The sequence below is a fragment of the Schistocerca americana genome, chromosome 1, assembly GCF_021461395.2.
Source record: "Schistocerca americana isolate TAMUIC-IGC-003095 chromosome 1, iqSchAmer2.1, whole genome shotgun sequence".
Taxonomy (NCBI): Eukaryota; Metazoa; Arthropoda; class Insecta; order Orthoptera; family Acrididae; genus Schistocerca; species Schistocerca americana.
This window is the reverse complement of record NC_060119.1, coordinates 1,079,935,814-1,079,962,519: the sequence shown is the minus strand read 5'-3', so window position 1 is coordinate 1,079,962,519 and position 26,706 is coordinate 1,079,935,814. Positions and strand designations below refer to the sequence as shown.

General features: G+C 41.2%; 1 protein-coding gene across 1 annotated transcript in view; it reads right to left on the bottom strand.

The window, feature by feature from the left end:
- Positions 1-26,706, bottom strand: part of LOC124596461 (UDP-glucosyltransferase 2-like) — a 140,483-nt gene that overhangs the window by 80,225 nt on the left and 33,552 nt on the right. The window contains exons 2-3 of the mRNA XM_047135600.1: positions 8,333-8,564; positions 7,639-8,231 (exon numbers count right to left, since the gene is read on the bottom strand). Coding sequence (XP_046991556.1) covers positions 7,639-8,231; positions 8,333-8,564 — 825 coding nt within the window. The remainder of the gene's footprint in view (positions 1-7,638; positions 8,232-8,332; positions 8,565-26,706) is intronic.

Below are 26,706 nucleotides of genomic sequence, written 5' to 3'. Positions count from 1 at the left end.
AGACTGCCAATAATTACAGTGTTTCCTGGGAATAATCAACTTTTTTTGCTGCCACTTCCCAGCAACTGTCCCTTACAGACATGCTTGCAGAACATGATACCACAGGTTGATGATCCCTTGAGTCAACCTTGGAGACAGAAAAGTTTTCTACAGTCTTCTGCTGAACATTATTAGTGCAGTGCTCCTCAATCACCCAGTGCCATCTGCACTGCTGGCAGTAATCACAGACGCCAGGCAAACAGCAATAGATGCAGTCCTACACCAACAGATTGACCACCAATGGCAACCATTAAATAAAAAAACTGCAACCACTTCACAGCAGTGGATCACATATGGCAGAGAACTACTTGCAGTGTAAGAAGTTCTTTAATATTTCCACCAACAATCTGAAACTTGCACTGTGACAGTTTAAGCTGACCACAAAACTGTTAGTTCCACTTTCCAGAATACTAGTGACAGGTGTTCCACCAGGTGGTTAGACATACAGAATTTGTCAGCCAGTTTACAATGGAGGTGTGTCATGTGAAAGTAGCAGAAAATATTACAGCTGACTACTTCTCACACATCTGTGGTTTGGCGTATATATAGCATGGACAGCTAAGAACATGCTACCTTCTGAAGACTGCAGATCAACAACTACAAGGAATTATTGCCTATCCTTCCACAGGACCATGACTTTCACAAACTTGGTGCCAGGCACAAAATTAACACTATGGTGCAACATCTCTTGACACAAGCCAAGCCTGTACACTGGCCTAGAACTCCACAAAGCTACTCTTGCCAGTGTTCACAATCTGTCACATCCAGGAGTAAACATGATACTCAAGTTATTGGTTTAAAATAAATGTCCTCACATAGTCACATTCATGTATTCAATGCTAGCTATGCAAAACGGGATGAGTCATAAACACTGACATGAGGCAGTTTCGAGGCTCTCCAATAAGACTTGCCCAAGCCCACATCAGTCCTGTAGGCTAGGGTGTCCATTCGTCCCGTTTTTCCCAGGACAGTCCGGTTTTTTACCAAAATGTCTCGCTGTCCCGAAAGTTTTTTTGGGGATGCTCAAATGTCCCGTTTTTTTATGATTCCACTTGGCTAGAGTATTTTACGCTACTGGTTGTTTGACTTGCTATTAACTGCTCAATTATTTACGCTAGGAAGCGTGTGATGACTTTCAGCATACACCAAACATGTACTGAACTATCAACAATCGCAAGTAATTTTAAACGCACTATAGGTTACCAATAACAACGAAGATTCTTCTCTTCTAAATCGATCCACTGAATCCGTCCTTTCGGCCCAGAGATACTCTACACCACTAACACTTGCTCTCTGGTTTTTATCATCTCACTGTTAATGTTTTGCACTGTGCAATCACTGTTTCATTATGCCAAAACGAAAGTGTAATTTTAACAGCAATATAAAAAGCAAGTTTCCTTTTATCACTGCTAGTGGAGAAACTATAGAATGTACGTTGTGCAGATGAAAATTTGCTATTGATCATGGTGTAAGGTCTGACACTGTGAATCACAATAAGACTAAGAAACATCGCATGAGTGATCAAACGAAAAGAGCAAACAAATGCGTGAGTGACTACTATGTAAACTTAAAATCAGTAGCAGAAATGGATAGGCAGTTGGCAGCTCAAGAAGCTACTTTTGCATACCACAGTGCAATGCATAACCATAGCTTTAAGTCAATGGACTGTACTACAGCAGTTGTTAAAAAACTTTTCAATCCTAAATTCACTTGTGGACACACAAAATGTAATGCAATCATTTCAAATGTTATTGCACCGTATGCAGCTCAGCAGGTTTTAAATGAACTGAAAAGTGCTTGATTCATTTCTGTAACGATTGATACATCGAATCATCTGGATTTGAAGTTGGTCCCTATCCTTATCAGGTATTTTCACCCTGAAAATGGCATCATGGTGAAAGTCCTCGAATTGCTTAATTTAGCTGGAGAAACTTCAGATTTACTTCAGAATTGGTGGTTTTAAAGAAATATGATCTTGAGGGAAAGGTGATTGTAGTTTCTGCAGACAACACTAACACCAATTTTGGTGGCAAGCAGAGGAAAGGGAAAAAACAATTTGTTCTATAAACTGCAACAGAACACAGTGAATAATACAGTATGTGTTGGCTGTCCCGCACATGTGGTGCACAATTCCTTACAAACTGGCTCAGATTGCCTACCCATCAACTGCCAATTAATTGTAAACAAAATCTACCAGCATTTCCACATACATACAGTAAGGGTTGAATCTCTGAAGTAATTCTGTAAGTTTACTGAAACTGTATACAAAACTGTACTTGGACACAGCAAGACAAGGTGGCTATCTCTGCTACCAGCATCGGAAAGAATTGTAGAGATATTTCCTGCTTTTAAATCATATTTCATTTCCCTTGATAAGTGTCCTGTTATCCTTAAACAATTCTTTGATAACCTTGTGTCTATTGTTCTTCTACATTTTCTTACTAGCCAGCTAAATCCTTTCTCCACAACAATTAAATGTATTGGGAAACAAGAAATCACAATAATGGAAGTTTATCAAGAAATAATCAAATAATTGGGCAAATTGCAACGTAGAAAATCTGAAAGATTTCCCACATCCTTTGTACTGAGACTCTAAGAAAGCTGGAAGAAGAGGGTGAAATTACCGTAGAACAATTTCATGTTTATGCTGACATCTTCTATGACTCTTGCATTGAGTATATTAAAGAATGGTGTGTACCATTTCGCACGCCTTTTAAAGCATTTGACTGGGTTAATACTGAAAAGGAGCAGCTACAGTAAAGGATATTCAGGACTGTTGTGTTTTTGTTAAAAGTATTGTACTAAATTTTCCTGTTGATGAAGATGAACTATTTGATGAATTTTCATGTGCACAGAACTTCATAAAAAGTGAAGAAGGAGACAAGGAAAGTGTTAGTGCAATGTGGTCTAAAATATTTGCTAATTTCAAAAGTAAAAACATTAACATGAAAAACATGATTCATTTGGTGGAGTTTTGTCTGGCAATTCCTGGGTCAAATGCTCCTCTGGAACATGTGTTTTCGTTAGTGAACTCTTTGTGGTCAGATGAAAAAACCAGAATGAAAGTTGAAACAGTGAGGGCCTTGCTCATTGTCAAAACACACTTTAATGGTGTATCGAGTACTGACTTTTATGATACAATTTCAAATGAATATGCACTTCTTGATAAAGTACATAAAAGTAAAAAGCATGATGATAGTGTGGCAGAATAATTGTAAGAAGTTATTTGGGGTCATCTGAGTGCACGTTTTAAAGGTAAACTTGTATGTGTATTAAATTAGTCTATACAATATTTATGTCCCATTTTTTTTCTTCGTTATCCCAGGTTTTTCTCTAATTTATTTTAAATGTTCCCTTTTTCAATGAAAATGAAATGGACACCCTACTGTAGGCCCCCCTCCACCTGTGAGTGGCTAGAGATGCCTTTTCAGAGTGATGGACAGATGTGCTTGATGAGTGAAGCAACACCTATCATGGACATTTCTACTTTGTCACCACCTGGATAGCATGTTTTGATTGCTCTCTCCACATGACTGCAGATGAGGGCCATCAATTCAAATCCATTTTGGTCTAAGAACTGTCCAACTTTTGCAGCATTCAGTGTCATCATATGACAAAGTATCATCTTACCAGCAGTGGGTTGGTGGAAGGATGGCATCAGAACTGAAGACATCTCTCATATGCCACAATGAGAAAGGGACAGATGCTCTTCCCACAGTCCTCTTTGACCTCCATGCAGTGTACAAACAGGTCATCAGAGCATCATTAACAGAAGTGGCCCATGATGAAACATTATGCATTCCAGCAAAGTACCTCATACCTGTACCACTACCATGTACAGCAGAAATGCCACAGGTGGTGCAACAGCTCCAAGATCACACTGCCTAGATCCAACACCTACCTGCCCAGCTTTGTGCCACATTGAACACCATGATTTCATCCATGATGCTTTGGATGACTGTATTTATATCAGTCTCCACACAGGTCACATCAAATCACCATTCCAGCAACGATACACTGCTCCCTTTCCAATTATGCAACCAGGAGACCACACCATGGAGATCAAGCAAACTGGCAAAACCACAAAGGTCACTATTGAGTGAGTCAAGCCAGTGTGGGTGTTACCTTCACTTCCACAAGACATCATGAAGACACTGCAAGCTTCATTACACCCAGAGACGTCCATGCTGACCTCACATGCAGTTACCATCTCCATCCATAAGCCAGCAGCCACAATGTAATCACAAGCAGCAACTACAGATGCCATGGCCAGCAGTTAGCTCAATAGCTGTCCAGCAAATGTAATTTAAATTTTCTTAGATTCTAGCCGATTTGCAGTATACAGCGGGTGGGTGGGAGGGGGGGGGGGGGGGGGTGCTGATTGTAGCATTAGTAAATTCTGCAAAGGGGATGCTGCATCCACTCACTTTGATGCACTTTAATACACTGATTGGGGATCACTCAAAAGTAACTCTTACAAAAGGTTTCAGGCTGGTAGCCCTTAGTTTCCAAAATATGTTCATATTATGAATAATGTTACAATTCCATCGGTGGGGCAATTATATCGTAAGGGATCAATTTGCTTCCAGCAGGATCATTGCCCAATACACATGAAAGAACAGAATGAGGTTTCCTTTCTCAGCTGGTTTCCTGCTGTACCAGACATCAAACCCACTGAAAAAGTATGGGTGCAGATAAAGTGGACCATATGAGAAAACTTTCCTGACCCTGGAACAGTGCCCTAGCAGAAAATGAAATAGAATTGTGATGGACATGAAAATCAACATTTTAGTTGTAAGGCTTTTATTTTTAATGTCACAACCAGTTTTGGGTGAACAATGTCCATCACCATGTGCAAATCACTGAAAACAAAGGAGAGTAATGTGCTAAAAATAATTTTTCTATATTCCTGCATGAATGAAATAATTAAAACTAATGCAGACATCATATACACAATTTTTAGGCCGCCCGGCTAGCTGTGTGGTCTAACGCACTGCGTCCTGAGTGGGAAGGCATGCTGGTCCCTGGCATGAATCCTCCCAGCAGATTACTGTTAAGGTCTGGTGTGCTGGCCAGCCTGTGGATGGTTTCTAATGCAGTTTTCCATCTACTTTGGCGAATGCGGGCTGGTTCCCCTTATTCTGCCTCAGTTACACTGTGTCAGCTTTTGCTGCACAAACACCCTTTCCACGTATGTGTACACCATCCTTACTCTACTATGCAAACATCTGGATCTGGGGTTACACTCATCTGGTATGAGATGTTCTCATGGGGGCGAGGGGGGGGGGGGGGTGTCCACTGGGGGCAAAACCATACAATAACCCTGGGTTTGCTGCGGGGCAGTGGTGGTGTGGGTGGACTGCTGTGATCTGTTGTGGGGTTGTGAACCACTGAGGGCTACAGTGGGATGAAGCCTATCCATCGTTTCTATGTTCCTGATTTAATACAATACAATACACAATTCTTAGCAGTTGTTGGGCTAGATATGGTGAAACGTTAAAAGAAATAAGAAATAAAGAATAAAGAAATAAGAAATAATAAAATACTGTGGTGACAGCTAATAATAACACAGAGAAACAGCCAGATGAAGAGGCTTGGTGCAAGGTAGGAGCCAGAACATATACGTCAGTCATGTGCTGCAACCCTGAGTGCCACTTTGCTGGGTACAGAGGAGGCAACTACCACAAGTGAGTGTAGTGCATGGAGTGATCTGCACTGAATGACATGAGACTAACTAGTCCAGACATTCGCACTTAACTGACAATATTTAAATATGGAAATGGAGAGAAAGTATTATGAACGTGAAAGGTGCACAGAGAAGCATAATACAACAAATCTAATGGATTAATCAACACATTAAAATAAGGAAACAAAATGAACAGATGATAAAACCACTAAATAAAAAAGATAGCTGCTTAAAGAGATGTGGGCAGAATAAAAACTAAATAAATAATAAATTGTGTCAGTTTAAAAGTGAATGGCCTGGTTAGCTGGTCTCATGTCATTCCCATTTGTTCATCCTAAAAGATGGCAATTGTATTGTCACACCGAAGTTCACCAGTTTAGCTTTCTCATTTGCATGCACCACTCTGTGCCCTTTGCTTGCTTGCTCCTTATCTGAACAGATTTTCTTGCATTTTTCTAGAGGGTCACACTTTGCACTGAGTGTCAATAATGCATAAATCTCCCAGTTACACTCACAACTACAAGTGTCCTTTCCTTTTATGAGCAATACCGTACAGTCTGTTGGTGTGACTGGCTCCTGAGTAACATGGAGGGAAACTCAAATTTCAGCCACTTTTACTATTTGTGTTGTTGAGTCTACAACCATTAATTCTTCATATTCTGCAGATTTTTCAAGAAGAAGAACTTTCAAGAATGTAGAATGAGTCAGAGTTACCTACAGCTGTATCAACAAAGGCTGTTTACAATATACTACTACTTGTCATGCAGCTTTATAATGAATCTGTCTGTTCAGTTCTGAGTAACTGTGGGTAAATATATGTCAATTTTTTTGATGTTCCACTATTTAGCGAAGTAAAGTTACTTTAATGTGTACAGTGTCTTCTAATGTGTGCAGTATCACAAAAGAAATAAAATGGAATATTGGTGATTAAATTGAAATTATGCAACTGTGATATATTGAAACTTTTCATTGTGATGGGGTATGGGAACACAGTCATACAATAATTAGAGATTAGGGATAAATTTTTCTCTGACTGCAAGCATGATTTTCAATTTCTTTTTGTAGTGAAGATTGTACTTGGGGCTACCAATCGCATCCTCAGCTGCACCTGGTATGTATAGACATAAACAGCTTTGCTGACTTGTGAGGAGTAACTTCCCAAATGGTGCTGTTGACACAGGTTTTACAGTGCACACTACAGTTGGATAGTGATGACAGCAAAATTCATATTCACAGGAATATTGAGCATTATGTCAGGAATGTAGGAATAAGCACCAAGGTTGCCAACTGGGTCACCCAATATAAATGTGTGAGTTTGACATGCAAGTCGCCGAAGTGGCGTCAACTCAAAAGACTTGCACCAGGCGAATGGCCTACCCTACGGGAGGCCCTAGCCACACAGCATTTTATAATGTGAGAGTGTTTGGAAACTGATATATAACACTGGCACTATGCTTATGTGCCAGTCCAAGAAAACAATCAGTGTAAATGTCAGCTATAAGGAGATCAAACTTCCGGTCACTAGATGCTATTAGTTCTTGTACTTCTGATGTACTGACAGCAGTCTTACACATTGCAATTCCAAGGACGCTACTGAGGAAAATAAATATATATCTCATATTGATTAGATGTATATATTCCAGATACATCTCTGGAAAGGATTCGTAACCCTGAAATTGCCCATGACATAATAAAAGAAACTGAAGACCATTTCTGCAGTCAGAAGCAAATTTATTCCTAATTTCAACAACTGTGAATATATCATACAATCTATGAAATAATGTTTTAGTTTTGGCATGATATGTTTACCAAATATCTACTTTTATTTTCACCAAACATACAAATATTGCAAAATTAATTCTATCAAATGCAATATGCAAGACTGCTTATCTGGATATTGATCTTATACTCACCTTTGGAAGATCTTTTGAAGGTTTAATATGCATTCCTCCAATCTGAATTGTATTTGGTGTTAGAGGCCTGGGAAGGCCTATGCTTTCATGGTTGTTAATGAGAAACAGTGAAGTGCTTTTCCACAACTTATCAATAGATGGAAAATTGTCAATATTTCTAGAGTATGTCATCATTATTTCTTGTTGGCGTGGAATATAACAGAAGAACCACACTAATTCAACAAGGAGTCCACACACACTGTTTAACATCCGTTGTAAAAAATTCATATTCACAGGAATATTAAGCATTATGTCAGGAATGTAGGAATATGCACCAGGGTTGCCAACTGGATCACCCAATATAAATGTGAGAGTATTTGGAATTTGATATATAATACTGGCATTATGCTTATGTGCCAGTCCAAGAAAACAGTCAGTGTAAACACCAGCTATAAGGAGATCAAACTTCTGGTCACTAGATGTTATTAGTTCTTGTACTTCTGGTGTACTGATAGCAGCCTTACACATTTCAATTCCAAGTATGCTACTGCGGAAAACAAAAATAAGTGGGTTTACTTCACCTAGTTCAAAAAGTGACATGTTTCTCTCTTTATCTGTAAATAATAAAATGAGGCAGTTAATAGGTAATGCTGTACATCAGATATGAGCATTATTCTACTTAAATTATTTTTTATATCAACACTGCTTTACTTACGAAAGCTATCCATTCTGTAGTTTAATTTAATATCTCTTACATTCTTCACAGGTGGAGACTGTGGGAATGGACTAATCACAGTCAAATTATGCCCTCTTTGAGCTAGTTCATGGAGCAATGGTGATAGAAAGACCATGTGACTCTTGCTTGGAACTGTCATCACTGACAGAATGTTAGCTCCCTGTCCCTGTGTGATGACTCCAGCTAGCAAAAGTATACACTGCCAGATGCTCTGTAACAGAGTAGCAAAAATGAAAAAATAAAAGCTTTTTGTAGGTGTTGCACTCACATTTGTCTGTTGTCATAAGTTCATTTAATCACAAATCTGAATATCTCTAGTATCTCATGTATTATTACTTAACTTGTTTGAGTATGGTGAATAAATCTGCCTATTCTAAATTACTCAATATTAGGCATCATGTCCAGTTCATTGTATTCATAGGTTTTATGACTGTCATTTCTAAAAGATGATGTTTTGGGTGTACACAACAGATAGCAGCCAACACCAACATCAACAAGATGGATAACTATTTACAGCAGCAACAACAATAATGACAGATAAAAAATATCAACATAAGAGGCAATTTGAAATCAATTAGAAGTTGATATATGTCTGCAGTTAAACACAAGGTTCCACATTTTATAAAACAAATATGGATCAAATTCTTTCACTTTCAGTAGGCATATTTGTCTTACTGAGTGTTGCCTTCTTACATCAGTTTTGTATCACGCACAAAAATAATTCATTTTAAGCATGTTGTATGTCATATTCTTGTAGTAAGAATTCTTCTTAAGCAAAAATTCCTACATGGCAACTACTTGAATGCAGCAACTGCATTTTTCAATTAGACTTCCTTTGGATTGGCATTTACTGCACTAGGAAATGTATTAATAGATGTTTATGACTTTCTTTGTTTTTCTTATGCCCATAATATTTCATTCACATTGGAAAGGCCCCCTTACTTGCTGCTATTCTGTAGTTACTTGCCATCAACTTTATTAGCATCTAACTGCCATGATAAAAGTCATTGGATAGTGTTAATGGATTGGTATCACTTACTTTGTTGTTGCCACTTTTTGAGATTGATTGGAAAAGAAGACACATACCTTCAAGATAAGTTACACAGTGAGTTCAGAAGGTAAGTTTCTCCTCACTCATAAAGTGTTGACAGCTAAAGAAATGGGAGCCACAAAGTATTTTTCATGTGTAGCATCTGTAATATTTAGGACTGATGTATAAGAGCTGATAAACACTTAAAATTTTAGCAGTAGGTATAAAAAACTACGATGGGATTGTGGAAATACAGGGTGACTTAAAGGAGATGAAGAGGGGTGTCAAATGTTGATTTTTCAGAAAAAAAGCCTTTTATTTATACAAAAGCAAAGGTTAACAGCAACATGAAACAGGATAGATTTCCACTCACCACATAGAGGAGGGATTGAGTGGCAGACAGAACATTTAATAGTACATTTAAAAGTAAACTAAGTTACCAGACAGGGTTCTTCTTCAGATGTAGAAAACACACACACACACACACACACACAAACGACAAATTCTAACTTGCACACACATGTCCACTATCATCTTCAGATGCCTAGGCCTGAGAAAGGCTAACATTTAACACTATAGGAAAAGACCAATTGCTATGTAATGTAAGAAAGACATGTCAAGTTTCAGGCAGTCACAATTGGCCACAACATTCACCAATAAAAGAGAGACACATACATTCACATACACAAGCAAGCACACCTCACACTCACATGACTGCCAACTCCAGCATCTCAAGCCGAAATCCAACTGTCACATGAGATGCAAGCAGCAATATGGAAGGGGCAGGGAAGGGGAAGGAAGAGTAGTGTATGGGTGGGGAGAGAGACAAGCACCATCTGGTGGAGTGTGCAGGGACTACACTGCCAACAGGCACAGCATCAGGAGGTTGAGGGGCAGGGACATGGGGAAAAAAGGAGCAAGAAAGGAGAGGAGCGGGGAGAGACAGATGAATGCATTGGCCGAGGGCTGCAAATAAACAGGGTGGGAGATGAGAATGGGTAGGAGATGATAAGACAGAGGGGGTGGAAACTTTTGGGTGTAGGGTGTGGAGTCTGGGGACAGTATCTTACTGTAGGTAGAGGGTGGGATAATTACAGGAGTGGAGAATGTGTTGTACAGATAACTCCCATCTGTAAAGTTCAGAAAAACTGCTGGTGGAGGAAAGGATACAGATGGCTCGAGTAGTGAAGCAGCCATTGAAATCAAGTGTGTTATGTTCAGCTGTGTGTTGTGCCATGCAGTGGTCTATGTTGCTCTTGGCCACAGTTTGGTGGTGGCCGCTCATCGTGGAGGACAGCTGGTTAGTAGTCACACCAATATAAAAAGCTGTGCAATGATTGCAGCAAAGCTGGTAAATGACATGGCTGCTTTCACAGGTGGCCAGACCCCTGATGGCATAGGATAAACCTGTGACAGGACTGGAGTAGGAATTGTGGGATGGGTAAACTGGCCAGGTTTTACACCTGGGTCTTCCACAGGGATATGCTCTTTGTGGCAATCGGTTGGCATTGGGAGTGAAATAGGGATGGACTAGGGTATGTGGAGGTTGGGTGGTCAATGGAACACGACTTCAGGAGGGGTTGGAAGTATCTTGGGTAGGTACTTCAGTCCTGTTACAGAAAAACATAATACAGAAAAAGGACAAGGAAACTGTAGACAATGACTGGTTCACTATCATGACTAGAAGCATTTGGACTGAACAAAAACTATTAGCATTTTAAATGGACCAAAAGCTCAGCACAAATAACCATACAAAAGATTATATAGCATACTAGCATATGGAATCTACCTGCTCCACAAGCTGAGCAGCTGTGCTGGTAAATACCTCCTACTATATGCTTATTTCACTTACTTCCACTCCCACTTGAACTATGGAATATTACTACAGGGTAATTATGCAGGCTTACAACCAGTATTTAAATAGCAAAAGAAAGCTGTCAGGACCACTACAGGTCGTAGCCTTTGTTAATCATGAAGAAACTGTTTTGAGTACCTTGATATAATTTTTGAAATGTGGCACATTTACAGTGATAGTATCGATAGTGTTGAGAGGGCTCTCAACAGTGAGTGTATATGTACATATTGTAGTCAATCAGTTCTGTACTGTGACTGTGCTCAATGTGTAAACAGAGAGGTAAAATGTCTTTAGCTTTCTGTTAATAAATATTCTTAACTTGGAGGCAGTTCACAGCTGTTAAGTAAAAGGAAGATTGTTATTTGGTAAAGTAGTGATCCATTATGAACTAAAAAGAACACTGTTATTCAAAAAGTGCTTAATGAATAGGACATGGTTGATATTGAGATACCAGTGTTTTCTGGAGAAGACTTTGGGAACTGGAAGCAGTGAATGGAAATGTATCTGAAAACAAAGAAATCCTCCGCAGTCACTTCAAGAGCAAACATGAGTATGAGCAATATGGTATTTGGGAAAAAGAAATTTAACTGCACTGAGCTACATATATGCATCAATTTCAAACAAGCAACCAGAATTTGTGAGTGATTAGGAAACTGCTTTTGAGATAATGAAAAAGTTTGATGAATTATACTCCAGAGAACTGACAGCACTGCAATTTATTTGCAGAAACAAGTTGAATAAACTGAAGTTTAGAGACTATAGTGACTTCGACCAGTATCTTGTCCCCTACCTTCCAAATTTCACAGAAGTTCTCCTGCGAACTCTTGAGAACTTCCGTGAATTTTGATGGTAGGAGATGAGGAACTTGTGGAAGTCAGGCTGTGAAGATAGCTTGTGAGTCATGCTTGACTGGCTGGTTTGACAGAACACTTGCCCACAAAGGGCAAAGGTCCTGAGTTTGAGTGTCGGTCCAGCATACAGTTTTAATCTGCCAGGAAGTTTCAGTGAAGAAACTAAATTAGCAGGCACTTAAGTGATAGAAAACTATACACTGAGATCCTTGCTGGAATCTTTGAGCTATAGCAGGGACTTAATTGAAATTTTGAAAGAAAAATCTCAGGCAGTTTAATACATTAAAAGTAAAATTAAAATGATGGATTTAAAAAACAAGATTTGAAAGTGAAGGTGCATAATCAAATGCATTTTACACTGTGAACCAAACCACTATGAGCTACCAGGAGCAGTTGCATTATGCATTTGACAAACAAGGACATTTCCAGAGGGACTGTCACCAGTCAGGAACAAGCAGAGATTCATGGACATCTTCGAGGAGGCAGTCATGACAGTTGACAACATAGTCAAAATGGACAGGATAGCAGCAGTAACAACTGGTCACATGTTAAAGGTGAGTAGATTGAAGAGGTGGTCATCATCCAGGATGCAGAAGATATCAACAGAACTGATATGCCATGATCAGCTTTGTAATGGAGGTACAACCTACGATAGCATGTAATAATGCTGAGTCAGATAACAATGTACAGATTAACTGGATATTACTCAGTGGTTGTATAGATCATGTTGTCAATAATGATAGTTATTTTTCTGAGTGCATATATTTACAAGACCAAATGCATGTAAAAACTGTGGATGGTGAAGTTTGACAAGCTGCAAAAGTTGGAAATATGATTAATTATTTTCCACTTTATGATGACATGATTCCAATTCAAATAAAAAAATGTATTTTACATAAAGACATGGGTAGAATTTTGATTACCAATACTAAAGTGACAAAAAAATAAATAAAATTGTGCCTGCAGACAATTCCTCAAAAGTTTTTGATAAAGACAATAACTTACTTGTGATCACTTTCTAAGGAAATAGGCTGTACAAAATTACAAGTACAATTTATAAGAAAGTTATTAATGTAAATAATATGAGTAATAAGGATAGTATATAAATAAAGGAGAAATGGCATTGTAGTCTGGGACATGTAAATTTTAACGATCTGGATACATTATGTAAACATCAGTTACCAGATGGATTGTCAACAAATTTAAAATCAGAGTTTATGAAGTGTAAAGTTTGTTTGAAAATAAAATGTGCAATTTACGTTTTGAAAGCAATAGAAGCTTAGAAAAAGAAACCTTAGAGATTATTCAAAATGATCTGAATGGGCCTCATTCAACTCACATTTAGCATGAGGAAAGATTTTTATTGCTGATTATACATTGTCCAGTCATACTAGTGTGTGTGTGTGTGTGTGTGTGTCTGTGTGTGTGTGTGTGTGTGTGTGTGGTTTGAGGTTTTTGGGCACTAAACAGCATGGTTGTCAGTGCCCAAATGCATAGAAACAGGAACACATGCGGTGAAGCGACGAAGACGGACAGCGAACAAGGAGACGGCTAAAAGACACAGATCTGATGCAGTTCCATATCCTCACATACAGAGGCAAAGCAAGAGGAGAAGAGAAGAAACGCACTAAAAAAGAAAAGGAAACACAAGGAAAAGAGAACAGAAATCGAAGTGAAACAAGTAGGTAATTGTGACTGGCGGACCTCTTACCTAAAACCTGGGTGAGCCAGTCACCCAGCAGCACATTAAAATCCTCTCCCTAAAATCCGAGGCAACGAATTGGACAGGACACAAAACCGTAAGACCTTAACTACAATCATTGCATCATCTTGCAAAATAGAGGGCAAATCCTCCTCCCGCCAGAGTAAAAAACCATGCGTTAAGGGACTGTGCCCGATGCGGAGGCAAGTGAGGACAACCTCATCCCGCCTGCATGACTGGTAGGACGTACGCCATGGCCACGTGGTGGCCTTGACCAGATGCAGCTTATTTTCACCGACTGTCAGTCATTCCTCTTCCCATTGACGCATAACACGAAAACGCAAAAGGGAGGTAACAGCATGGAGGGGGACGGCACATTCAACAACGTGAGGGAGGGAACATGCGTCTTTGGCAGCCACATCTGCCAGTTCGTTTCCCCTAATACCCACGTATGTGACCACCTGTCAAAAGCTTGAATAACCACCTCGTGGAGCACCAACCAGTGTGAGACATCTAGGAAGAGAGTCAATGAGGTTCTGGAAGTTACCGACAGGGATGTGGAGCCATGCTGACTCCAGTGCCACGGTGTAAACAGCCCGATTGAGGTGGTCCCACAGATTCTTGATTGGGTTTAGGCCAGGGCGGTTTAGCGGCCAGGGTAGAATGCTAGCCACATCCTGGTGCTCTTTGAAACATGCATGTACACTGCAAGCTGTGTGACATGTTGCGCTGTCCTGCTGGTAGGTGCCAACATGTCAAGAAAAACAAGCCATAAGTAGGGGTGGACATGATCCCCAAGGATAGATGTGTACTTTTGTTGATTCATTGTGATGAGATCACTCAGGGAATGCCAAAAAATATCCCCTGGGACATAACACTGCCTCCTCCAGCCTGAGCCCTTCTGACAACTGTTGCCGGGTGTTTGCTTTCAGACATTTTGTGCACAAAATGTGAGTCATTTGAGAAGGTCACTCAACACCACTCAGCATACATCCAACTGCAGTACTGGCATGCGAGTGCCAGCCTTTGTCACCAGTGAACAGCATTCAGCTTGGGTGCATCAACCAAGTGCCTGCTGTGGAGGTCCATACGCAGAAATGTGCACTGAACAGTCATTGAGAAGACAATGTAGGTGGCCCCTGGGTTAATCTGGGTGGTCGATTCCTTAACAGTTATTTGTCTATTTGCTCATACTCATCTCCACAGCCATCATTCAGACCTGTCATCTATGTCCCATGGTGCACCACAGCTGCCTCACTGGTTTTGGATAGTGCCAATTTGCTATACACAGTATTCTTTAATCATAGCGGCACATGAAAAGTTTACAAACTTATACATTTTGAAAATGCTGCCACCCTTGGCTCAAAAGAAAATGATCATGACATTTTGGACATCAGATAAATCACTCTGTTTCCACATAATGACTATGATTGCACAAAATACATAATCTTAACTGTAGTGACTAAGTGCTGCTAAAACTGAAATGTAACAGACATTTTTACTTAATCTGGCCAAACAGCCCCTGTTAAGATATTCTTCTATAGAGCAGAAGGAGTTGCCTATCAAAAAGTCTTACAAACTCTGTTTAAACCATGCTTTATCTAAAGCCAAGTTGTTAATGGTTGCTGACAATTTGTTGAAAATATGTGTTCCTGAATACTGGATCACTTTTTGGACCAAGGTAAGTCATTTTAGACTATGTATTGATCTATTTGTTGGAAATAGAGATATATTACTTGCAACAAATTTCATGAAGGAATAAATATACTGAGAAGCAGTGGTTTACATCACAAATGATTATATGATAATTAGTCAAAACCCTCAGCTGCCGACAGGTGTTGTTGATATACCTTGATGGGGACAGCTGAAAATGTGCGCCCCGACTGGGGCTCGAACCCAGGATCTCCTGCTTACATGGCAGACACTCTATCCATCTGAGCCACTGAGGACACAGACGAATAGTGCAACTGCAGGGACATATCCCTTGCATGCTTCCCGTGAGACCCACATTCCCAGCTGCCCACAATCTACATACGTAATGTACCTAATAGATATTTGCCCATCCACTCATTACTCGCACACACTAAGGTGATGAATCCCGTAAGAGTTTGGCAACCTGTGAGCATTCGCACAGACGAAGGTCAATGGCTGAGTAGCCTTTTAACTATATATAAATGAAGATAGTAACTATTCTCGAAAGAACAGATACCATTGATGACCGTGCAGCTTCTCTAGAATAAATGATAATTAGTTGAAACTCTCAGCTGCTGACAGGTGTTGTTGATATACCTCGATGGAGACAGCTGAAAATGTGTGCCCCAATCGGGACTCGAACCCGGGATCTCCTGCTTACATGGCAGACACTCTATCCATTTGAGCCACCGAGGACACAGTTGAATAGTGCGACTGCAGGGACTTATACCTTGCATGCTTCCTGTCAGACCTACATTTCCAACTGTCCACAATCTACATACATAATGTACCTAATAGATATTTGCCCCTCACGCACCTGTCTTGCCTATGTCTGCAGACATGCACATTCACTTGACAGCTGCTAATGGCTCTCCTGTTGCTGTTAAGGGATTCCAGACACACATTCAAGACCCTGGCTATGCTACACACTTCACATGGTCGTTCACCATTTCCAGTGTTACGGAGATGGTCCTGAGTGGTGATTTCCTATGGGCCTTTTGCCTTATGCCCTTACTGCATGCAAACAAACTCTTCTACATGCCTCCTGATCACACTGCTGACAGTACACGCACTTCGGCCACCTCACTGCCCCAATGCGATGATGCCAACAATCCTTCACCCTCGGACAAGCCCATGCAGTGGTACATAAACAGTGTGTGGACTGCACTGACCACTTACTACACGTCTGTCAACAGAATAAGGACACACAAAAGACACTTATTTGCGTCTGACAGTACAATGTGTCCTTGCACAGCCACATCCAAACAGTGCAGGCAGAAATTGCAGAGGCTTGATCGCCCCTTGAGCACCTCCATTCCACACCTATCACCTACACTTACGGACCTGCACCTGTTACTTGACACCTCACATCACTTGATGCAGCCGCCCCTATCTCACCATTTACCAAGGTCAGTAAATCACTTGCTGCTTATTCTGTGCCTGCTCCTTTGCACCTTGTGTCATTGGTGCTGCTCTTGTAGTCCTGCTGTTCACCTCCCCCAAGCCTGCACTCATGTCAGACAATCCCTGCCATGCTGCATATGTGCCTGCACAGTATGCTGCTTCCTGCCCCATGCTGCGCCTATGCAGAATGGCCTCACCCACACTGTGCCATCGCCTTCACAGTATGCTGCTGTCCATGCCCAACCAGCGCCTGCACCCATTGTGTGCCTGTCGCACTGCAACTGATCCTATACAGTTCGTTGACCACGCCATGCATGTAAATGCACCAGCCTCACCCGGGCGGTCCAGCTCCAGTCTGCGACTGCAATCTGACACTGCCACCTGCCAGGCTGAGCTAGCATCTGCTTGCAGCACTGCCTGCCACCCTGCATCTCAGCTTCCCCAGCTCACTGAACATGCCATGCCTATGCAGACTACCATCTTGCTTGGACAATCTGGCTCCATCCTATAGCTGATGTCCAACTTCATTTCTGCTGCTCAGGACAGACTTCCAAGTGGCCCACGCTGGCAAACTCTCAAACAGTGCATCTTAGTCTCATGGTTACAGACAAGGAGCTGGTAGTCACAGGGGACCATGATGACTGCACCATCTCACCTGAGTCCCTGGTACACCATTTCTGGGAAGTTCTCACCTTACCTGATAATGTCAATCCTGCAACTTTGCATTTGCATTTCACTGTTAATGGCTGCCTGACCATCTTCACTATATGCCTACCCTCTCTGGACAGTAAGCTCATGGACCCACCCAATGCACATGTACCAGAGGTACCTCCCCCTCCCATGCTCACCCGCAGGAGCTGTGCCATCCATGCACCCACTCATTTCCATGAATATCATCTCTACACCTTGCACCAGACTCCCCCACCAGTGCTTCTGCTCTCCCCCCCGGCCCTCCACACACACACCAGTCATGATCTCCACACTGTGGTCTGCACTAGCAGTGAAAGGGGGGAGGGGGGGGGGAGTGGTGGGCACTCTGTGGGTATGTTTGCGTTGATGGTCAGAGAGTGTTATGTCACATATTCTTGTATGTATCGTGTTTCTATAAAATAAAGTGTATTGTGCATTCTGTACCACTGTGTTGTCTATCATTTCCTATCACTATGCACTGGAGTTCCGCAAATCCTTTGGAGAACAGATACGCCCCTGCATGAATATTAAGAACTCACATGACAAGCCAGTACAAAGCAAGGAAGGTAAGGCTGAAAGGCAGAAGAATTATGTAGAAGGAATTTTGAAATGAAATGAACTCTAAGGCGATGTTATAGAATGGGGAAGAACAGGTGGGGGTTGAGATACTCATGAGAAGAATCTGACACAGCACAGAAAGACCGAAGTCAAAACAAGGTCTCTGCAACAGATGACATTCCCTCAGAATCCTTAGGAGAACAGACAGTTTCAAAATTATTCCACCTGCTGTGAAAAATGAATGAGAGGCACCATCAGACTTCAAATGAAATGTAATAATTTCAGTGCCAAAGCAGCCAGATACTGATTGATGTGAATATTACCAAAATATCAGTTTAATATAACTTGGTTGTGAAATGCCAATACAAGTTCTTTACAGAAGGATGGAAAACTGATGGAAGTCGACACCAGAGAGGGCAGGTGTGGTTTCTGGAAAAATGTAGAACCACAAAAGGCAAGAAGGGAGTGAGACTGGAATAGCAATATCAACTGGCTGGAAGGACAGTGTCTTGCAAGTAGGTTATAAAATGAACATTGGCAAATATAAAAAAGGTAATTGAATGCATCCATATTCAATCAGACAGTGCTGAGATAATTAGTTTAGAATTTTCAACATAAAATAGAAGATGATTGTTGTTATTTGGAGAGCAATATAATTTACAAAGGCTTAGTTTGAGAGGATATAAGATGTACACTCTTAATAGCGAGAAAAGCATTTCCGAAAAAGAGGTATAAATGTAAATTTTAGGAAGTACAGGGTGTACATAGATTCTGGGAACACTTTCAATTATTTATTGCACAAGAACCAAACATCGTACAGATATCATACATGTGTCATTTTGAAGATAAACCCTGAAAGTTTTCTTCATGTATACCACCACAGTGTAGTTTGGTAATCTGCTGATAGTCAGCGCTAGTCGCAAACATGGCGAGCTTAGGTGCAATGGATCAGCTGTGCTACAGAAAGTGACAGCTGTTTCATGAAATGGCCTCCCCGATCACCAGATCTCACACCATGTGACTTTTTCTGTGGGGACACATTAAAGATCTGGTGTATGTACCGCCTCTACCATGTGATGTAGCAGACCTCCAGGAGAGAATATGGGAAGTGACTGCCACAGTCGACAATGCCATGCTGGGATGGGTATGGCACTAATTCAATTACCATATTGACGTCTGCTGGGTCACTCATGGTTTGCATATTGAATGTTTGTTAAAAAAAAATTTCAGAGCTTCTCTTCAAAATGCAATATGTATGACATCTGTACAATGTTTAGTTCTTGTACAATAAATAATTGAAAGTGTTCCTGGGCTTTATGTACACCCTGTATTTTCTGAATGTATTTATCTGCAGAATAGCCTTGTATGGAAGTGAAACAAGAACAATACACAGTTCAAACAAGAAGACAATAGACGTGTAGGGAATTCTTTCTTCACTGACCTTGCATACATAACCCTGTGGTACACTAGTACGTACAGGTATTAATATTAACAGGGAAAAAGGTGAACAGGATATGGAAGTTAATCTTGATTTTTTGGTTCCTTTATTGGAACAGGATTAAATTAAATAAGAAGCCTCACAGAACTGTAGGTTTCAGGGAGTGGTAAGTAGTGAATTATAAAAGTCAAAAATTTTACACACCTATTCCATACCTAGCAAATACAAGAAAAGAAAACTTGTGGGCGCACATGTGGTAGACTACAGCAATCAGATGACATGTGGTACACTAATCAGTATAACATAGTCATTACTGGGAATTCCATAATGGGGAAGTAGCCTACCAATACCATGAAACTGTTGGGGATAGAGTGAAAAACATCAATCTCAAATTGGTCCGTGTGAGCAAAATTCTAACACTCTACCACCAGCACTCAGCAAGGTTTTGCATACGTCCGCAATCATTTTCTGGCCAAAGCATGCAATACAGACTCACCGGCATCATCTTCTCTGCAAAAGTACACGACCAGAATACTGTCACTGCACCTCGCAGCAAGTCCTGTCTTCAAGTCCACACAGCACAAAAGACACTCACAACGAAGCACTATCTCACTCAGGTGAGGTTTTCAATCATTCACCATTGGTGCAGGAAGTGTCAGTCAGCTCTTTCCATTGCATACTTTTCTCTGGAAAAACCACAGGGCTGCCACAGGGCACTGCATGGTGGAAAGAGATTCCACTACTTCAGTCCACTTTGGATACAGCCGATCCACATCATCCACGGTTGTTGCCTGCTGAAGCAGGCAGATGTCAAGCGCACATGCATTGTAGCATGTTGCTACACAGTTTCCCACTGTGAGAAGGAGACAGTTTGGAGGGAGGGGTGCACTGCCAACGGCAGTGGTGGTGGTTGCAGCCCGTGCACCAGATGGCAGCGTGGAGCTGGTGAGGGGGGCATCAGCTGTGGTAGTGAAGGTGGAGGCAGTGATGATGTGTCATGTTCCCCATATCTGGCTGCAGTGTAGAGACAGCAGGGCAGCATATGCTGCATTGGCAGGCATGTTAACAGCATATATGGTTGGCTTTGCGTTGTCCCATGGCCAAATCACCAGCTGTGGTGAGGGGTGGCACTGCACTTTGGTCCACTTCCACATTGAAGCATGGTGCACAGTTGGGGCACAAGTGACAATAGTGTTCTGGTATGTTGCCAGGTGGCACATGGAGAATGGCACACTGTGTGCCCTGCATGGGTGGTATACTGTACACCATACTGTAGTGGTGCCATGGGCATGCACTGCGGGTGCCCCGTGCTGGTAGGCCGGGTCACCCACCTCTAGGAGGGCATGCGGTGGTGCTGCAGTGGTAGTGAATGGCCCATCAGTGCCTGCGGTGTGGCGTGTTTGCATGTCGACTCAGGTACCACAGTCGGGGAGGGAAGGTCCAGCAGTGTGGACAAGGTGGCTGAGTAATTGGCAGCACTGTCGAGTTGGTCAGCAAGGCAAACAGCAAGGCAGCCTCCTTCCTGGAGTACCATGGGCTGCCACTTAGCTTGGCAGTGTTGGGTGAGGCATCATCACAGTTGCTTGATGCCACCTAAATCACAATGGCCAGCGGCACACATGGGCTCGAGAGGTCGCATGTTTATGCCAGCTTCAGGTGATTGAGACGTTGGTCGCAATGCTGTGGAGCTGCAAGGAGAGCATCTTTGTGCCATATGAGAGGATGAGATGCAGGCCTCTGAGTACTGTGGGCAGAGCGACAACTGATAGGCCTCACCCACAGCATCACATGTGCACCTATACTGAGATCCCACTGCATGAAGGACTGGTGTTCAGCGTGTTGCCTGGGAGGTGCTGGGTGCAGGTGCACCACTGAGTTGTGAAGCTGCTGCACAAAGAGTGACATGCCTGTCCCGGGTGGCAGGGTGTGTTGCTCAGTGAGGTTGCCTGGGAGGGCAAGTGGCTGTCCATACACAAGTTTGGCAGCAGATGTTCCCAAATCTGCTTTGTGGGCTACCCACAAACTTAAGAGAACTAGAGGCAGTGCAGCAGTCCAAGTTGCTGAGTGGCATGTGAGAGCAGCTTTTAGAGATCTGTATAATTGCTCCACCATGCCATTAGCAGCAGGTTGGTAGCAAGTTATGTTGGGCAGAGGTACTGTTTCAGACCACTGGGTGAACCTATCGATAATAGTAAGGAGATACCAGTGGCTATTGGATGATGGCAGGAGACTACGATATTCATGATATCAGAAGTGATGGTCCACTGGGGGTGGGGGGAGGGGGCAGTGGTATGCATGTGCCTGCCTACTTTAGAGCACAGGCATGGGATGCAGGTGTGGGCCCAGTTGGTGCAATCATGCTGGATATTGGGCCAAATGAAATACTCCCACAGGAGCACAGCAGACTCACAGATGCCAGGGTTGTGCAAGTGCTTGAAAGCTGCCTTGTGGAACTCTGGGGGATGGTTTGGATGGACACGTTCCAAGGGGGAGCCTGGCCGGTCAATACTGGCATGAACATTGCACTACATGGTTTTGTGGGTGCCTGGCATTACACACGGTTGCAAGCTGAGACCAATATTTACATCGTTTTGCAGCTGTAGGAGATCAGCATCGGCAATAGAGGTAGCAGCGGTGAGGTCCAAATAGTTGAGTGGAGCAGTAAAGGCACACAATCAGCAGTTGATGATTATGTTGTCTATTCCAGCAACATGCTGGACAACAGTGGTGAACTGTGCGATATCTGCATGCCCTCTTCGCAACAGAAACCTTGTGTCAAGAGGCAGTAGTCATTAAAAACTGTGCAATGGCACCCCAGCTTCAAGGTTCTGAAATACACAGTAAGGAACTAGTGATCATACATGGCTTAACACTGCTGTGGCTCTGTAAGATTTCAGGGGCTGCAACTCCCTTCAGTGTGTTGCTGCTGGACTGTGCCTATGGCAGACTGGCTGACATCAATTACAATTGTGAATGGAGTAGTCAGATGAAGGTATGCTAGGATGGGCAGCTTGTGAGAGGTCATGCTTTGTTAGTTCAAAATTTAGACATTTGTGCCATCCAGGGAATGGGCCTGTTGCCTTTTGTTTGATCACTCTAGAATGCAGCCTTGAGCACTATTTGCACACTCGTGGCATCCTTTATGTGGTGCCTGGAAAAATTCACAGTTCCAAGAAACATGCACAGTTCCTTGCACATAGTGGGATGTGGGAACTCAGACACAACCTGGACCTTCTCGTCAGGGGGCAAAAACCTGCAGATGATATCCTGTGCCACACAAATTTGATCTCTGGAACACTGAAAATGCACATCTCCAGGTAGGTAAAGACAATGTAGAGCATCAACACAGAACCTTTTACTAGCAGTGGGGGGCTACAGAATAACAGCAAAAATTATGTGGGTAGGTTGGGTAATTAATGAGGAGGTACTGAGTTGAACTGGCCAGAAAAGAAATTTATGGCGCTATCTGGCTAAAAGAAGTGATTGGTTGATAAGACACACCCTGAGACATCAAGGAATCATAGATTTAATAATGGAGGGATGTATGGGGGTAAATATTGTAGAAGAACACAAAGTTTTAGTACAGTAAATAGATTCAAATGGATGTAGGTTGCAGCAGCTATGCAGAGGGGAAGAGGATTATACAAGGAAGACTAGCACGGATCGCTGCGTCAAACCAGTCTTCAGATTGAGAACTCCAATAATAATGTATACCCAAACAATAATGCATACTCAAAAATTTTGAATAGTCTGTCCTATTCACTGACTCCTGTTCATGTGCTTCATACATCACTGGTGTTATTTATTTGTCTGATAGAACTGATGATACTGTGGTTTTTTTTCTTTTATAGAAACAAGGGTCATACTTTTGCAGAGAACCAAATAATAACTCTTTGAAAAACATTGACAATTTCTTCTGATATTGTACCTGAAACAGGACTATTGTTTACTAACATCTGTCATCTATCTATACACACCTCTTAAGCTAAAATAAATTTTTGATGGGACGCTCCCTTGCCCTTTTGATAATAGGAAAGATACAGCCAAAGAAAGAGTTGTCTTGTGGCATATGAGCAAAATGTCCAGGCACAGTGCACTGTTGTCAGAAACCACAGAAATTCCCCAGATTAATTACCGCATTCACTTCTATGGAACTTGTTCATTTATTTTTGTGCTGTTACACACTATCAGAAAATATAAAAAATTAACATCTCTAAGGATATGACATGGAAACAGTACATTTGTATGGGGCATAAATAATGGCAGTAAAGTGAACTATTTGAACCGCCTAGCTGTAGATGCAGTAAGAATCATACACTGGGCATGAGAAAAATGTGTATTCAGAGAATTGTAATGAAGTAGTATACACAACAGACATGCCAGCATTGTGTTGACGGGAGAAATTCTTTCAATAATTTCAGCTAGTTCATTTTGTGGTCCTGATTGTAGTTATATGAAAAAAAGAAAACAAGAGCTGATTCACAATCCTTCTGTACAGGAACATCACACAGGTTCATGCGTGCTACACCAAATGAGCAATCATTGTTGATCACCAAGCGAATACATCACAAGCTGGGACCAAGTAGTCATTGACAATCATAAAGTGACTACATCACAAATAGGGACCAAGTTTACTACTCTGGATTAAAATAACATGTGAACACCTATCAATTATGATTTGGAATCAGCATATTTGCATGTGAGATTGATAGTGGGAGATACAGGCAATGATTCTAAGTGACATGTTGTGAACAGAATACATACTACATGCTGAGTACAAATATTTAGCATATAATAATAACTGGTGTAAGACTGTTTTCAAGAACCATACAGCATTAGTAATAGTTGTCAGGCACTGTTGAAGAGCACAATTGTTCCTTAGATGAATTTCATTGACTGGAAGAGGGAATCTGCACAATTAGCCAACACAATGGATGTGAGACGTCAGCTGAAAGCATTGCAACACCAACATAAATTAGGATCATAGTTGCACCCAGAGTATCAGAAGGATCTGGAGTTTATGAAGCAGTAGTATAAGAGAACAGACAATAATTGAACCCTTCCCAATCAGTTAATAAACATTAACATTTATTAAATTATTTAACTGAATAGATAGTAAATCTACTCACCAAGGGCAGCAGAACACACAAATAAAAGACAGTTGTAATTGGCAAGCTTACGGAGCCAGAGGCTCCTTCTTCTTGCAGAAGGGTTGAAGTGGAAGGAAGAGGGGTGAAGGAAAAGGATTGGAGAGATCTAGGAAAATGGGTACATTTCGGGAAATGCTGATATAGACGGCCAAACAGTGTTTACATAACAGCTGGTATATGACATGTGTTGTTTCACAGGTGGCTCTCCCTCTGATAGTATATGTTTTGCCAGTTACAGTACTGTTATAGGTGGTGGTAGGAGTGTGCTTAGGGCAAGTCTTGCAGCAGGGATGGTCACAGGGGTAGGAGCCATAGGGTAGGGAGATAGGTGCAGAAGGAGCATAGGGTTTGACAAGAATATTTCTGGGTGTGGTGGGAAAATTTCAGACAGAATGAATCTCATTTCAGGGCATAATTTTAGGAAGTCATGCCCCTGTTGGAGTAGCTGATTAACACATTCCAGAACATGATAATACTGAAATACCAATGGTGTCCTCCGAAGTTGTTTTTTGGAATGATCAGCAGTACCAGGATTGGATGTGATGGTCTGGGAAATCTGCTTTTTAACTAGGCTATGGGATAATTACATGCAGTGAAGGCTGAGGTGAGAATGGTGGTGTATTGCTGTAAAGAGTCTGCATCCGAACAAATACATTTGCCTTTGATGCCAAGGCTGTACGGGAGGGAACGTTTGACATGGGAAGGATGGCAACTGTCAAAATGTAAGTGCTTTTGTTGGTTGGTAGGTTTAATGTGGATGGAAGTGTGTAGCTGCCCTTCAGTGAGGACGAGATCAACATCAAGGAAAGTAGCATGGAACTCAGAATAGGACCATGTGAAGTTTAATTGGAAGAAGGTATTCAGAGATTCTAGGAATTTTAGCAGGTCAGCTTCACCATGATTCCATATGGTTTATTTATTTATTTATTTATTTATTTATTTATTTATTTATTCTTTGCCCATGGACTCCAGCTGAAAATCCAGCTGAGAGTATTGGGTGTGTCATACAATAGCCTATTAACATCAAACTTGATTTCAATATATATATATAAATGAAACAAATGATTAAACAGAAATAGTCCATAATCATACAAAGGTTTTACATGTTTCACATTATACGTACACACAAATAAAAAAAAAAAACATACAGAAATGATAATTTTTACAGGTACATTTCAGTAATGATATATTTAAACACCATCTTAGTATTCACTCAAACTGTATATACATTTCTCTGTGAGATATAGTTTCAAATGATTTTTAAAACATTTTAGATCTGTTTCTTTTTTAATGATTTTGGGGAGTTTATTAAAAAACCTTTTGCCTGCTTCTTCTGGGGCAGTCATAGACAGTTTTAGATTTCTGTTTATCATGTAGTAATTTTCATTTCCTCTTGTACCGTGTTTGTGTACATCTTTATTTAGGAGGTGTTTATCACTTGACCTTACCACCATTATGCTTTGGTATATATACAGTGAATATACTGTCATAATATTATAGTGTACAAAAGCTTGCCTACAGGTCTGTCTTGGTGGTATTTTTGCAATGCATCTCACTGCCCTTTTCTGAATTGTGAATATTCTTTTTGGGTAGCCAGCTTGTGCATTTCCCCATATATGAACTGAATAAGACAAATGTGGGAAGACAAGTCCATAATACATTGATCTGAGGACTTTATCATCCACAGTCTTAGCTGTTTTATGCATGATGAAGATCTGTTTGTTTATCTTTTTACACAGTGCATCTATGTGCTCCCCCCATGCCAAATGTTTGTCTATTATAGTTCCTAAAAAATTTGTGCTGGTTACTTCTTTAATAGTCTTTCCATTTATATTAACATTTATATTATAATTTTCACTATGCTTGGTCTGAAATACTACATTCATTGTTTTAGACTGATTCATAAACAGGTTGTTTTGTGTTAAATATTTATTTGCATTTTCAATAGTCAGGAGTGCTTCCTTCTCAAGCCCCTCCTTTCTG